The sequence below is a fragment of the Haliotis rufescens genome, unplaced genomic scaffold, assembly GCF_023055435.1.
Source record: "Haliotis rufescens isolate VD_foot unplaced genomic scaffold, xgHalRufe1.0.p SCAF_13, whole genome shotgun sequence".
Lineage (NCBI taxonomy): Eukaryota > Metazoa > Mollusca > Gastropoda > Lepetellida > Haliotidae > Haliotis > Haliotis rufescens.
The window spans coordinates 12,840,829-12,855,744 of NW_025963813.1; the positions used below are offsets into that span (position 1 = coordinate 12,840,829).

Consider the following 14,916-nt stretch of genomic DNA (forward strand, 5'->3'; position numbering starts at 1 on the left):
ATAACCTGGATCATTTTTTCAGACTGCAGACTTTAATAACATTCTCTCACTGACCAACTCACTCACTCTTTCACAGGGAGAACATGAAGCAGGCCCATATTTATGGCATCTCCTTTGGCTTCTCACAAGGCGTTGTGTTTTTGCTGTACGCCGGAGCGTTCCGGTTCGGGGCCTACCTCGTCTCCATCGGCGACATGGAAGCAAATTCTGTGTACAGGTCAGACTTCTCTTTCTGTTTATGTTTCTGGTTTCTGAAATTTATTTTGACTACTTCTTCCAAAATGATCTATTTAGCTCACCTGACTGACAGTCAAGTGGGCTTGTGTCCACCCTCCGTCCATCTGTCGGTCCAGTTGTCTGTTTGTCATTTAGCATTTTTGACAACTCCTCTAACTACTAGGCCTATGGAGCTGAAACTTTGTATGTATGATCCCAGCTATGGAGACGCTAAAACGTGCTCATAGATTTCCAATCCAATTTTAAACATGGCCAATATGACGGTCAGCATTTCTGCTAATTTGACTTGTATGTCAGTTACCTCTTGGCTCGTCAAAGCCAAAACAGCCATTGCTTCGGACGTAAGGCAAGGTCTAGGGACCAACAGGTCAGTTTGATGTGATGACCGACTTAAAGCTTCATGACCGTATAACACCTGGTAACCCCAACACTCACCTTTGCAATGGAAAGAGCTTCGTCTGTGTTCTTTCCTGATACTGCTTGATTGATGAAGCAGATATTGGCAAGCAGGTTCCTTCTGATGAAGACATCACATCTTGTTGATATCCTTGTGCTTTTTGTGGGTTTTTAAATATTTATGCCCATGCTTCTCATCAGAGGTGACCAATGAGATTGAATGGTCAGGCTCACTGAATCGGTTAATGCATGTCATCCTATCCCACTTGCGTAGATCGATGCTTAGGATGCGAAGCACTGGATTGTCTGGCCCAAACTCAGTTACTTACAGGCTGCCGTCAGTTAGCTAGAATATTGACGAGTCTGGCAATAAACAACACACAAATAAGTGAGACAGTAAGTAAAGAAAAGTGTTTGTTTGGCATGATATCCCAAATGTATGCAGAGCATGACTTGATAGTTTATCAATCTAATTTGACCTGAACACCGCAGTGAAATTTCTAATTTTCAAAGTGATTTTGTCGTTTAGTATATTATGTCTATTTCAGGTACTACATTGTGACATCATTGTCCATATTTGTCATTTGATGCGTTTTGGTTTCCACATAACATACCTCCTCTGTTCCCTTATACATTACATGCGCCACACACATAACATTTGACAATCATGACATTTGACCCATAATGGTGAAGCACCACATGACTAGAATGGCATTAGGTTAGAATAGCTGGAAATATTTACTTAAATTCAATGATGGATGCAAAATTGTATATTTGTGAACATAGAGCGGCCATGTTGTACATAGAGTGGCCATCTTGTACATAGTGCGGCCATCTTGTACATAGAGCAGCCATCTTGTACATAGAGCAGCCATCTTGTGCATAGAGCTGCCATCTTGAACATAGAGCTGCATTCTTATACATAGCGCTGCCATCTTGTACATAGAGCTGCCATCTTGTGCATACAGGTCCTAGTACACAATATTGAGTATAATTCAGGTATTATTTGCAATATCAGGCCCATTGTTTTGCAGCTGTTATTAATAGCACTGTCATTGCTTTCTGGCAATTTCATCGCAATCCTAAAAATAACCCAACTTATACTGAGTTCAATTTAAAGGGGCACTGATCTAAAGCAATTCCCCGGGACTGGTTGTTGCCTTTGTTGTTGTTTCTCCCCCGTGATTACTCGGATGATATAGCAGAATACTGGACTAGTCACTTTCATTGATAGTATAAGGGTCACATTGATCAACAAAATGAAATACAGTTTTGGAAAAAATTAGGAAATGTAGGTATCTTTGTGGGTAGCATCGGTAATGGTGATGAAGTTTTGATAAGTCACATGCTTGGTAATTGTGCGATTTTCCCTTACACTGTTTTGACTTGCAACACAAAGAAAATATTTCACCTGAGCATAGCATATTTTATCGTGTTTATATTTTTACAGTCAAAATGTGGAAAATGTTCACTCAGGAAATTTATTAAACGCCAAAATATTCAGTTATTTTACAATTTGACTGAAAATATGTTCATCTGTATTATTATGATTACGAATTCCAAACACTTTTATGTTTAATATCATCACCAAGTGACTGAAAATGTTAGAATTAAAAGTACATTTGTATATTGTTTGGCTTCTAATCCTAGCATAATTAATCTAGTGTGATGTTTTTGAGTTAATCACATTGTACACATTGACTGTAACATATATGCGCTTACAAAGGAAAAGACTTGTGAAAACAACGTCTATCGCGCATCAAAGAACTTCCCAACCAAGACGTAGAGGAACAAGAATGATTCTGTTCAATGCTACAGTAAATGTATGAAAGCAAAATGCAAATATCATAATTACAACCTACCAAAGTTATATGTATAATTTTAGGCAGCTTCCTTGTTTGTTCGAGGTATGTATCCGTGAATATCCACATAAAGGAACAATATCCCACACATCTGCAGCTGTACAAAGAGACTTTTTCGATGTCTCGTGTCTCTGTTACAATCAAATATTTAAAATATATATAGTGTTTCGGGATATTATAACCTGTGTTCATTTCTCAACTGATCACTTAGTTTGTTTCAGTTGTTATCCCCCCGGCATATAATGTGGGGGGATATAGCGATCAGCCAGTCTGTCTGTCCGTCCGTCCGTCTGTCTGTCCGTAATCATTTCCTTTTCCGGGGCAGAATTCGAAAACCATTCAGTGTATTTGATTGAAACTTGGCAAATCTATCAGGCACATACTGAAGTGGTGCCTTTTGATATTTATTTTTGTCCCCCGCCGCGCGAAAGCGCGAAGCGGGGGATATAGTATTCACGACCGTCCGTACGTACGTCCGTACGTCCCACCTGTTTGTTGCCGCGATATCTCAAGAACTAAACACTGGATTGTCTTCATATTTGGAACTATGGTGTATATACAAATTCCGCAGACACCAGTCGGTTTTGGTGACCTTGACCCCATTTTCAAGGTCACAGCAGGCAAATCTGCTTTTGGAGTTGGAAAACGGTGTTGCCGCGATATATCTCAGGAAAAAATCGCTGGATTGTCTTCATATTTGGAACTATGGTGTATATACAGACTCCGCAGACACCAGTCCGTTTTGTTGACCTTGATCCCATTTTCAAGGTCACAGCAGGCAAATCTGCTTTTGGAGTTGGAAAACGGTGTTGCCGCGATATCTCAAGAACTAAACACTGGATTGTCTTCATATTTGGAACTATGGTGTATATACAGACACCGCAGACACCAGTCGGTTTTGGTGACCTTGACCCCATTTTCAAGGTCACAGCAGGCAAATCTGCTTTTGGAGTTAGAAAACTGTGTTGCCCCGATATCTCAAGAACTAATTGCTGGATTGTCTTCATATTTGGAACTATGGTGTATATACAGGCGGGGGACATTTCGTCACTTTGTGACAAATACTTGTTTTACGAATTTTTATTTTTTACAATTTTTATGGCCAGAATACGAAAACCATTCAGTGGGTAAACAATGTATGCTTCTTAAAGAACATTCAACTGTTGACTCATTACATAGAGAATTGCACATTTACTAGTGGTTACTTTACAGACAGCTGCCGGGGGGATATGTCATCTTTCTAATGACTCTTGTTTCACATAGGTGTCAAGTCTCAAAGGTCAGCTGAGAAAGCCCATGTGACAACTATTTTCATAATGTCCATGGTTCTTAAAAAAATCCATTGAGTTAAGAGTCCACACTTCAGGGTCTGCTAAATACTCTTGATGACTTGTGTCCCTGGGTTGGCTGTAGTGTTGATCACTCTAAGCAGTGTATCTTGGAAGGAACTCCAATCCATCATGAAGCAAAGGATAATCCAACACATTTGTTTCTGATATTTTATTCATGATGAAGCTTGATTCACCTATGATAGCATTCAGCCATGATCCAAAATACATTCTCATCAGTAACAGAAATGTGTACTAACGTTCACAAGTATTACCCATAATGCCTAACTAGTGCCAAATTTGATAGTACTTTCCAGACAACAAATCTTAACTTTGAGCTATGTCTTTAAAAGAAATAGCTAAATTTGACATAGTTATGTGTAAGAATTGATTATTTCAAAAATAAACAAACCAGACAGGTGATGATTAAGCTGAGTTATCAATCATAACAAAATCACAATTTTTATGATTTTTACAATATTTGTAAGTTTCCAACTGGAATTTCAAACAATGATTTTATCATCAAGATCATGTGAAATATTGAATTTGATCAGACTTTTATCACAATGATGTGTAGTTCCCTTTAAATACAAGGATCGTAATCCTCTAAAAAAAACAATGATCCAGACAGAATAAATTAATTATTTGCTTGTCAGACCCCAAATGTCTATTCCACAGAAATGCTTCCAACATTCTGGTCTTTTTATTTTGTCTTAAGAAAACTCCATTTGTTGTTTCATGATGAGAAAAACACTCGAAATATGGCAATCAGACAAACAAATACTTACTTTGTTACTGTTTGGTTAACAGAAAGGAAACAAACTCAATGCTGCGCCATTATTCATTACAGGATAACAACCACTAAAATAATGAAATCATTCAAACGATTGAAGTAATAAATATACACTGAGCTGCACTCAAAGTTAAATAAAAACTCATATTTCTTCTCCAACATAAGTTATAACATATATATTAATAATCAACCATACTAAGTCTCACTATGTGATTAATTGTTTTATAATATTGTCTGAAATAGATGACATAGAGAGAAAGTGAATAGTTTGATATTTTGAAAAAACACTTTCAGGTCAGAAAGGCAAGGATAATTATGAATCTATTTCAAGGAACAGCTGGGACTGGCTTTTGGGGAAAACATGTTACATATAACAGATGCTAGCAATATTTGTCCCCAAAATCAAGAGAACAATTTCTTTACTGAATAACTATTGGTTTCAAATTCACTCAAGATGTTCAAGTATGGATCCAAAGAAGTGTTGCCTCCCTTTACACAGATGGCAAAGTAACCAGATTAGAGTTGCCTCCCTTAACACATATATCAATGAAGCTCCTTTCCAACGCCTGACACCTTCGTTTGTAACATCCCTTCCACCAGTGTGGGTTCGGCCATTACAAGAATCTTGAAATTTGACCTCAAACCCCAAATGTTGTAAGGTTCATACTTTTGTTTATGTCCTTAGGAATGCCATCATCATTCATTTTGAAAAGGTCTACGACTGACCATGTTTTCAAGATGAATTTACTTTGTGGTTTGTATAATCAGTTGGGTCGAGATTGCAGACTAATGGAATATCAGCCAACTTCTCCCATATATTCTTACCATATAAATTACATCATAGTTGTAATGAAACAGAAATTCAAATTGACAAAGAAAGAAAGTAATTTAGCTGGGTTAAGTGTATTCGGCGTCATGACAATCGTCACTTTTTGTAACAGGACGGTCATTCGGTTGCTAGTTCAACTCTAGGCATGGCTGTGGTCATCTATCACTGTGGGGAGTTGACTGGTGGCAGCGATACTATAGAGAGCTCCGCAAACGGGTTATCGCTGTGAAGAGCTTGAGATATCAATGTTGTAACAGAGTTGCCTCCCTTTAGATATAAGTGTCAGCTGGACAGTGCTCATGTGTAGTTGAAACAAAAAACAATATATCGTGTATAAAACACACTCGTGTGTTATATGCTCCCTTAATCATGGGCAATTAAATTCTGGAAAATACATCTGTCGTATATAATACGCACAGACTGTTCTTTTGTATCATTTCAGGCTGTCAGCATAAACCACAAAATTTACGATCTTTCAACTCTGTTTTTTTTTCTCACCGAAAATATATTCCAAAAAGAGCCCCCTATTTCTAATTTTGAGAGCGCCCTTGACGCTTATTACATCGAATATGGTACTTCTCATAATGTCCTGGGTCAGAGATTGTTGGACAGACAATCTGGCAATGAATTTAGAATCCAAATAACGAACAAACTGTTATCTTTGAAAATTTAGCTTTGAGGAAACATGGCATCATCTCTCAATTAACGGGGCGGTCGGGTAGCCAAGTGGTTAAAGCGTCACGCCGAAGACCCGGGTTCGATTCCCAACATGGGTACAATGTGTGAAGCCCATTTCTGGTGTCCCCCGCCGTGATATTGCTGAAATATTGCTAAAAGTGGCGTAAAACCATACTCACTCACTCACTCTCAATTAACAAATATTTCAGAAAATATTACACCATGAAATTGAAACAACATCATGTTAATCCTGTGAGGGTGTGGTGACGTGTCCAGTCTTTGTATTACCTTTCATGGGGAGTGTCAACAAATCTCAGCATCAAACCATCAGCACCACATGTAATCGTGTCACCAAAATATAGTAAAGGCTGGCTCATTTCTGTTCTTAGTTCACAGATCGGCCCAAACAAAACATCACAAATATGGTCGAGTTTTCAAAAAATTTCCTGTTTAAAAATTGCTCCTCAAACAGAGAGATAAGACTTTGAGAAACAAATCTGCAAACTAAGTGATAAAAATGACCTATTATTAACAGAACACTATCCATATTATGTCATGCATTGTTTATTATGTAATTCAACTAAAAGAATAGTCAGGTTCACATGTTCTATACCATAACCTATTGTTCACCATTTGTTAAAAAATATTTAAGAGATCAAAACAAAACATCACAGGATATAACTCACTTAACTCATTGTTGATGATTCAAATTCACGTCAAAGTGAATTGTGTGATTTTCCGAATCTCACAAACCAGAAACCTTATGAAGCAAATATTTCCATAACAGAGTTTCTTTTAAAACCAAATGCTCTCATTGTAGATTAAATACCAAATCTGAATTGTAATCAGAAAAGTTATTAACACTGAAACACTGTGTCCAAACTTTGCTTATGCATCTTGGCATAACTGCCTTGATTCTGAAGCGTAGCTAGATATCATATGAGAAAATGGAAGTTGAAACAGCAGTCATTCGTAACATAATTACATTTTCAGCATTTGTTTCTTTGATCATTCATACCTACGACTTGAACCTCATATCATCATTCACGTCACAATAGTTGTCCATTTTGCTCCCGAATACAACAGACTGAAGGCACATTTCTTGCTTGCTTAGGAAAATAACATTTAAGAAATTAACATTCTATTCCTTTAAATAGCTCATACATGGGTAGAGAGAAAAAATACTAAAAATTTCACACACCAAAAAGTGTACATATAAGATATGAACCAAAACAATCGTTATATTTGGAAAGGTCAGCTTACTGTGATAAATACGGTATGATGTATGTTAAATAACACCCCATTATGACTGTGAAATATCTTCAGATTTAAATATATCTTTTAGCTATATAATTTCAAACTTTATAAGTCATATTACTCTGAGGACAAATCTGACCACAATACAAATATCACACTGAATATTATTTCACAGTCTCAAGAATGAATTTTGGAATTAAAAATGAGATGGTCCTCAAGTTTGTGAAATGAAAGTTTCAATGAATGCTTCAATGCTGGATATTATATTTTATGAAAGCAAAACATGAAAATGCCCACTTTGTGTGACTGTTACATGAAGTTACATACAGACTTTACCATATTTGATCTACCAGGTGTCATCCCTCCCATAAACATGACACATGAGATATGTGGCCATGTCTGTATGCTTATATCAACTTGTTTGTTACAATTTCAAAATCTCTTAAAGAAAAACCGAAAGAAAATGTTTTCATAGTTTATACTTAGACCTTTCACCTGCCAAAAGGCAATACTGATCTTATTTTTCAATAATAGACCTGCTTACCCTTAGTTTTCGCACTGAAAAAGAAACATCAAATTAAAATATAAATTTGAAAATCTTATTAGCACCTGTTGATTTTAGATGGGTTTTTTTTTAAACTTTAGTTCAAAGAGTTTTATTCTCAAGGAAAATGACCTCAAATTGATCCTGTTATATTTATTTTCATGTTACTCTTTAGCCGAAATTGCACACTTACCAAGAAAGAAAACCGGTCTTTCCCCAGCATATAATGTTTAAGAATTGCAGTTGTGCTTAATAGATCAAACAATGTAATTTCATCACAACAGCTATACTGGTGTAAGCACAACGTTACTGTGATAAGGATAGCAACACTACATCACACAGAGGCCAGTGAGGTTTTGAGTTGCGTTCTGTGTTGTGTCTTTGGGAAGACATGCTTTGCATCATGAAACACAATCGGAAATCTTAATTCGTTTAAAAGAGAGAACTCTGACTAGATTAAACTCAGTCTTGTGGAAATCAGTACATGTTCTGTTTACCAGACCAAGTGTCACTCGGTTTATCAGGGGAAAATCAGTTTTGTGGAAATTAGTATATCGTCTGTTAATATAAGACAACATTTCACTGGGTTTATCTGGCAGAGAAGAACTAGAGTTTGTTGAATTTGATGATTTATCACTTCTTTAAAACCTCATTATAATACAAAACTCATTATCATCTACAAAGAAGTTGTTCATCCATACTTCTTATCCTTACTTCGTACTCCAACTTCTAAATGCTTCTCAAAGAAGTCATCTGCATCATCTCATTTTTATATTCTTATTATAATTTTTCATTATCACAGTAATATTATAGATTTAAGCTCACATATTTACAACGCTGATTTGGAGTCTCTTTGTCTAATAACTAAAATGTGTAAATTTAGCACTGAAGTTTAAAGGAAAAATGCTTATTCTGCAAATAATCGGAAAAGTATTATCACAGGGTCAATGCTTTAAGTAGTTAATTATCACCTATATCCATAGTAGAGGTGCGTTTGGATATTTAAAATTGATAAATAGTGTAAATTGAGCACACCATGAAACAGTATCATTTTGGTAATTTATTTATTGAACCAGTGTGTATATCTATCACAAAAATATCACAATATTTTAATGGTTTCACCCAATCTGCCATTTTGTCATTCAAACTACTCATTAAAGATTTTCTAATTATTCTCTCAGCTTGTCCACTTAACATCTGAAAAAACCCAGAAGGCATCACACTACTTTTCTTCTTTGAACGTTAACACTACCAACGTTTCGTCTGCAATATTCGTAAAATATTATTGAGGTGCTTCATGAGCAGGTGAAATGTACGATGCAAACATCATATGTCAGTGTGCATAAACTTGATCTAAATACTTCACATTTCTGCATAAATGCATAAACTCCTCAAAAACTAGGAAACATTTTCACATTCACCGCAATCACAAATTTTTGTACACTACAGATAATCTCGAAACCTAGCAACAGACTTTCCATCTGAGGTTGTCCATTACCATGGCAACACAGCACTATAAGTTTCATACAGGAAATGACGAAGGTGAGAACTGCAGCGAGTTGACATCAGTGGAAGGACAGTCCAAGAATGCTGTACAAGCTGGTCTCTGTAATATACACATCTACAACTGCAGTGCACAACACATCTTCCAGGACCAAGAGCGTCCACTTGCCTTTTTATCAAAGACTTGTTTCCACCCTTGCCACATCAAACCCACTCCCCTGTAGGTAATATGATTGGACTATCGTGCATATCGACAGCCCAAACAGAACGTTTCACAAAATCAACATCCACGACTGGTACACCTTTGAATGAAGGTTATTTATCGCTGCCTGCCTTTGAATATGTGTTTTCCATCTTTTAAACCCCTCAACGATTGCCTATGTTTTTGTGTCAGGGATCAAAACGCGAATATTTTCATTATCTTATCGACTAGGTCGTCGCCTTCGGTTGTCTCCATCTTTGTGAAGCTCTTCAAGATAACAGCGATCTGGATATCCATTTTATTTGATTGGATTTTGCATTTTCATTACAAGGGGCACAACTCCCGATCTACGCGAGGTGGCGCCAAGGTTGAGCCAAGAAAAGTGGCCTTGATGTGGCAAGGGTAGAAACTAGGCTTTGATATAGGCTTGTGGACACACTTGCCTCGGGAAGATGTGTACGAGATGGCCACTGTCGTATATATATCCCAGACAGAAATGAACAAACAATGAGCACAGCACTCAGTGCTCGGTGAAACAACTGTATGAGGATCCGTTATGAATGCTAAAAGAATTGATATTGACTGATTGGAGCACCACTGTTGTAGTCCATCGAATTGAGCTAGATTCTACATTGTTATTGATGCTAATTTATACATGTAATGACAACCGCCGAAAAACACAAGGCAAAAACCACACATATATATTTTACATTTCACATCACACAAACAGGTGAACCCATCAAGTGTCAGTCTTGTGGTACCATAACCTGGAACCATGTAGGAATTTGTCGATTAATAACCGATGCATTTGGTGTGTCTTTCATTGCAACAGGACCAACGGATTGCGAAATGATGCACATTTCAAACATCTTGATTGAGAACATATATTTTCTCCTCGAAAAACACAAGAAACTGGTCAATTTTGCATGTCAGCATGTGTGATATATTGCAAGTCAGCGTGATTATAGTCAACGATTTTAATGATCATGAAACTTTGTGCTGTGGGTGATCAATCACGTGATGTGTATTCAATGCGTCTCTGATATGTAGATAAACCCAACAGTTAGTTTGTCACACGCCAGATCATATTTTGTATTTGTTCTTCTCCTTGTCTTCTGGAAACGTTGAACTAGTGTCGTAAAACGTGAGATGTGCTCCGAGTTGGTTCTGTAGTGGAAATATTGAAGTATGGATGTGTAATTGCATATGGCCGCCATTCACTGCCACAAATTAAACATCACGTAAGCTCTTGTGTCGCTTCATCAAACTGGTTGTCCTCGATAGTAATTGCAAGGTCAAGGTCGAGCACGTCCAGTCGTTCAATGGTCCCATTAGCCATGAGAATAGAATGTAGTTTCTGCTGTAGCTTGCCGCCAGTGTAGTCTTCATGAAGGTTCGAGACTTGGTCTAGCGTCATGCAAATATTGAAAACAGTAATTCCTTGGTTATCGCTGAAAATCTGCAAGATGAGTGTCCCTCGATCCTGTTCGAAATATTTTATGCAGCTGTTTTTCAAATCTCTGTCAAACAGCCCATAAAACTCACTCGATTTTTCCTCGTAATGCTTACCATCGTGTTTCCATTTTTCACACATGACGGAATTTGACGAGGCATGTCGTTTTGGACTTGATTTGTGTGAGTAACGTTTTAGTTCGACCAATTCCAACTGATCGTTATATCTCATTATTACGGGGTCCATATTTTCCTTGTTGTCGTGATCTCGTTTCGAATGTGTTCGCTGATCATTAACACTGTTCTTGTATTCTGTCCGTGAGTCCTTCAGGGGACTGTTGGTCCGTGAGTGGGAATTCCCGTTAAGTGCCTTGTCACTTGGATTGGTCAAACCAGAGTTACTTCCCTTTGAGGGGGAGTTCATTTTCTGTTTGGTGGGACTTAATGGTCTGGGGTTAAGTTTCTCTCGTGATGGGGACTGTGAATTCTGGGAACCTTTACCAGGTCCCCCCTTCTCGATATATTTCTTTTCCTTGATCGTTTTTCGACGACTACGGAACATAGGAAAGCACATGCACCAACACGATTTCTTGGGTTTGATGGATTCATCCTCTTCTTCTTCATCCTTAGCATAAGGATAATCCACGATGCGGATTGGTTTTGGTGTGGGCTGTTCTTCTGGATCCAGCATCAGCATGTTGTCATACGACTTGTGGAGTCGTCGGGGGGTCATCTTAACATCATAGATCTCCCTGGTTCGAGATCGTTTGTCTGGTGTTTCTTCATTGGGTACAAGAACCTTAACAGACTTGACCTGAATTTTGACCATGACTTGACCTTTGTGTCTCTGTTTCTCCCAGTAACCTGTAAATTGAAAATAAAATAAAATGAATAATAAATAAAATCAAGATAGTAGTAATAGTTACCATGGTTACGTTTTAATTAATATCTTATGAATATACTACATTCTAATTTATATTTAACATGTTTAATTAATCCATTTTATATATCAAGTACACCTTGCTAAATGAAACTACATGAATATCAATGAAAACAAATGTAGCCCAAAGATCCGGGAGAAATCTCAGTCCAATATCATCACTCTGTCTTTAAGTACAGACAAATATCACATTTGATAATCCTTGGAACTTCACATTGACATTGTGAAAGGATTTATGTGCTGAAGCATTACTTCTTTTTACAGCATCAGCTCATGAGTTCCACTGGGCACAATACCTGTTCCATAGATAAAGATAACATACCTGTTCCGTAGATAGGCTTAATCCTTTGGGATGTATCAAGAGTGCTGGCCAGGTGAAGTTGTCCCGACTGCCGCAGCGCGTTGATGAAGAGCGCCACCGCATTGTTCCCTGTGCCTTCAAGATGCTGTAGCAGGGCAGTGTTCCGTTCCTTGGTCGTCTTTTCATTACAAATCCCATCAATGGCTGTCTTGTCCAAGACGCCATGTTGGAGGAGGTAGTCGAAAATGGGCTCTGTGTCCAGTGACTCGAGCAGGTCCTCGCGATTCAGGAGCTGCTCCTTAAGCATGTTGACAGTACATGCATGACCTGCAACAAGATGAAGGTCATGTTACGAAAGTAGGTCAAGGAAGAATATGTCACAGGTTACAGCCAGGTTAGGGTCATTAAAGGGGGTGGTCGGGTAGCCTAGTGGTTAAAGCGTAGCTCGTCACGCCGGAGGCCCGGGTTCGATTCCCGACATGGGTACAAAGTGTGAAGCCCATTTCTGGTGTCACCCATCATGATATTGCTGGAATATTGCTAAAAAAAGCGGCGTAAAACCGAACTCACTCACTCACTTAAGGTCATTAAAGCACAGACGTTCCTGAACTTTGAAGAAATGTAGGTCAAGTAGAGTCACCAATACAGACGACATGATTATGTCAAAATAAAAATGAAAAAACCTGATGACATTGCTAAATTTGTCCTGGCCAATATTCACTGTCACACATAAACATGTAGGTCAAGGTCATAACAAATTGATTTTAATCACCAGGTTAGTTTTTCCATTCAAATGGTTTTGATGTATCAATTCAACAGTTTCATTGAGCGCTTTCATGTAGCTTGACTATTGATAGTGGTGTTGAAAACAGACCTCCACTAACTCACAAGTTAATTGTCAAGTAACACATGGTGATTTATTGAGGGAGAAACTTGCAACAGTGCTATGTCAGTTTTGACTGGTCTTTCTGGGGTGACTCGAATAAGATTGGTTGGTTTGTTGTTTATCGCCGCACTTAGCAATATTCCTGCTATATGACCTCGGTCTGTAAATAATCGATCTGGACCAGACAGTCCAGTGATTGACATCATGAGCATCGATCCACACAATTGGGATCGATGACATGCATCAACCAAGTCAGCGAGCATGACCACCCGATCCCGTTAGTCACCTTTTACGACAAGCATAGTCACTTTTTACGGCAAGCATGGGTTGCTGAAGACCTATTCTAACCCGGAATCTTCACGGGTCGACTCGAATAAGAACATCAGCAAATACATGTATCACCCAAACGTTGTTGTATTATTCTATAAACTGAGTCTGGCAAGCTACTTCACAGCGAACCTGGTGAGAGATTGCCCTGCTGGGATTGTTTAGTAGTTGTTGAGAAAAACCATCATAGTTTTCACTTCATTTTTCATTCCACTTCATGCAAACTTTATGTTCTCAACTGGTTCAAGACGATCAGTCCAGCCTGGCATCAGACAAGATGAGCTATTGATCTTTCAATATTCCACAGTGCAACTGTCAATACAGTCTCCCTGTTGCAGTTCAAACCTGCACATGCTATCACTAAAACTCCCGGTTCACCAATTAAAAGGAGGAGGCTCGAAGCAACTCTTGAATTTCATCCTCATATTGCCTTGTTGGGTGTTAGTCAGAGATCGTGGGAATGGGGAGGGAATTCTCATGAATTGCTTGGGGATAAAACATACATAAATGTTTTTATCCAATTTGGGTTTGGGTGTAAAACGTAAAATATTATTTTTGAACCCAATTGGAATTATTACATGATAATTCTTTACATCCATTTTTAAAGTAATGCTGATAATTTGGTGATCGTTTAACAAATTCAGATCTTGAACATCCGAACGTTATCACATCTGAAGCATGGCATAATTTCTACTTGAGTTGAAATACTGTCATGGGAATGGCTCATCACTGCTCATGGCGTGTTTATTTTATTGATCTATTTATTTTAAATTTTCTTTCATCAATGTTTAAGTGTGTAATAAAGAAACGTTTCTGCTTGTCAAAATATAACAATATTTCAAGTTTTACGAATGAATTAACATTCATAAACTTTCATTTTCTTCAAAGAAATTACCACAGAATAATAATAATTTAATTCCAGGAAGAATCATCACCCAATGTGTCTCTTATAAGAGTCAGATGCATAATTGTCTTGCAGTGTCTAAAGTAGGCAGTTCAAATATTCAGGGGTGGTCGGGTAGCCTAGTGGTTAAAGCGTTCGCTCGTCACGCCAAAGACCCAGGTTCGATTCCCGACATGGGTACAATGTGTGAAGCCCATTTCTGATGACCCCGCCTTGATATTGCTGGAATATTGCTAAAAGCGGCGTAAAACCATACTCACTCACTCAAATATTCAGTGACTGAGTAGGTAGGGAGCCACAAAGAACAGAAACTAGAACATATAGTTGAAATTAATTCATCACAAATCTACATGTATTTCTTAAAACTATAATTACAAACTCCTTCATATTTTGTTTCCAGTGACCCAAATGTCAGTGAAGTAGAAAGAAAAAAGCAAGCATGAAAAACAATAAAGAATAAGTAAAGAAAAGAAAATT

At 37.8% G+C, this 14,916-nt stretch overlaps 2 protein-coding genes across 11 annotated transcripts in view; one reads left to right on the plus strand and one right to left on the minus strand.

Moving 5' to 3' along the window:
• Positions 1-14,916, plus strand: part of LOC124139127 (ATP-dependent translocase ABCB1-like) — a 176,530-nt gene that overhangs the window by 63,856 nt on the left and 97,758 nt on the right. For all 5 annotated transcript variants that reach the window (XR_007220335.1, XM_048394202.1, XM_048394203.1 and 2 more), the window contains one exon: positions 77-217. Coding sequence is in view for 4 of the 5 variants with exons in the window: in XM_048394202.1 (XP_048250159.1) it covers positions 77-217 (141 nt within the window). In the remaining variant the exon portion in view is untranslated. The remainder of the gene's footprint in view (positions 1-76; positions 218-14,916) is intronic.
• LOC124139128 overlaps positions 3,981-14,916 on the minus strand; it is a 79,671-nt gene continuing 68,735 nt past the window's right edge. For all 6 annotated transcript variants that reach the window (XM_046506156.2, XM_046506157.2, XM_046506158.2 and 3 more), the window contains 2 exons: positions 12,344-12,649; positions 3,981-11,945 (listed from right to left, as the gene is read on the minus strand). In XM_046506156.2, the coding sequence (XP_046362112.1) occupies positions 10,867-11,945; positions 12,344-12,649 (1,385 nt within the window). In that variant the 3' untranslated portion in view covers positions 3,981-10,866. The remainder of the gene's footprint in view (positions 11,946-12,343; positions 12,650-14,916) is intronic.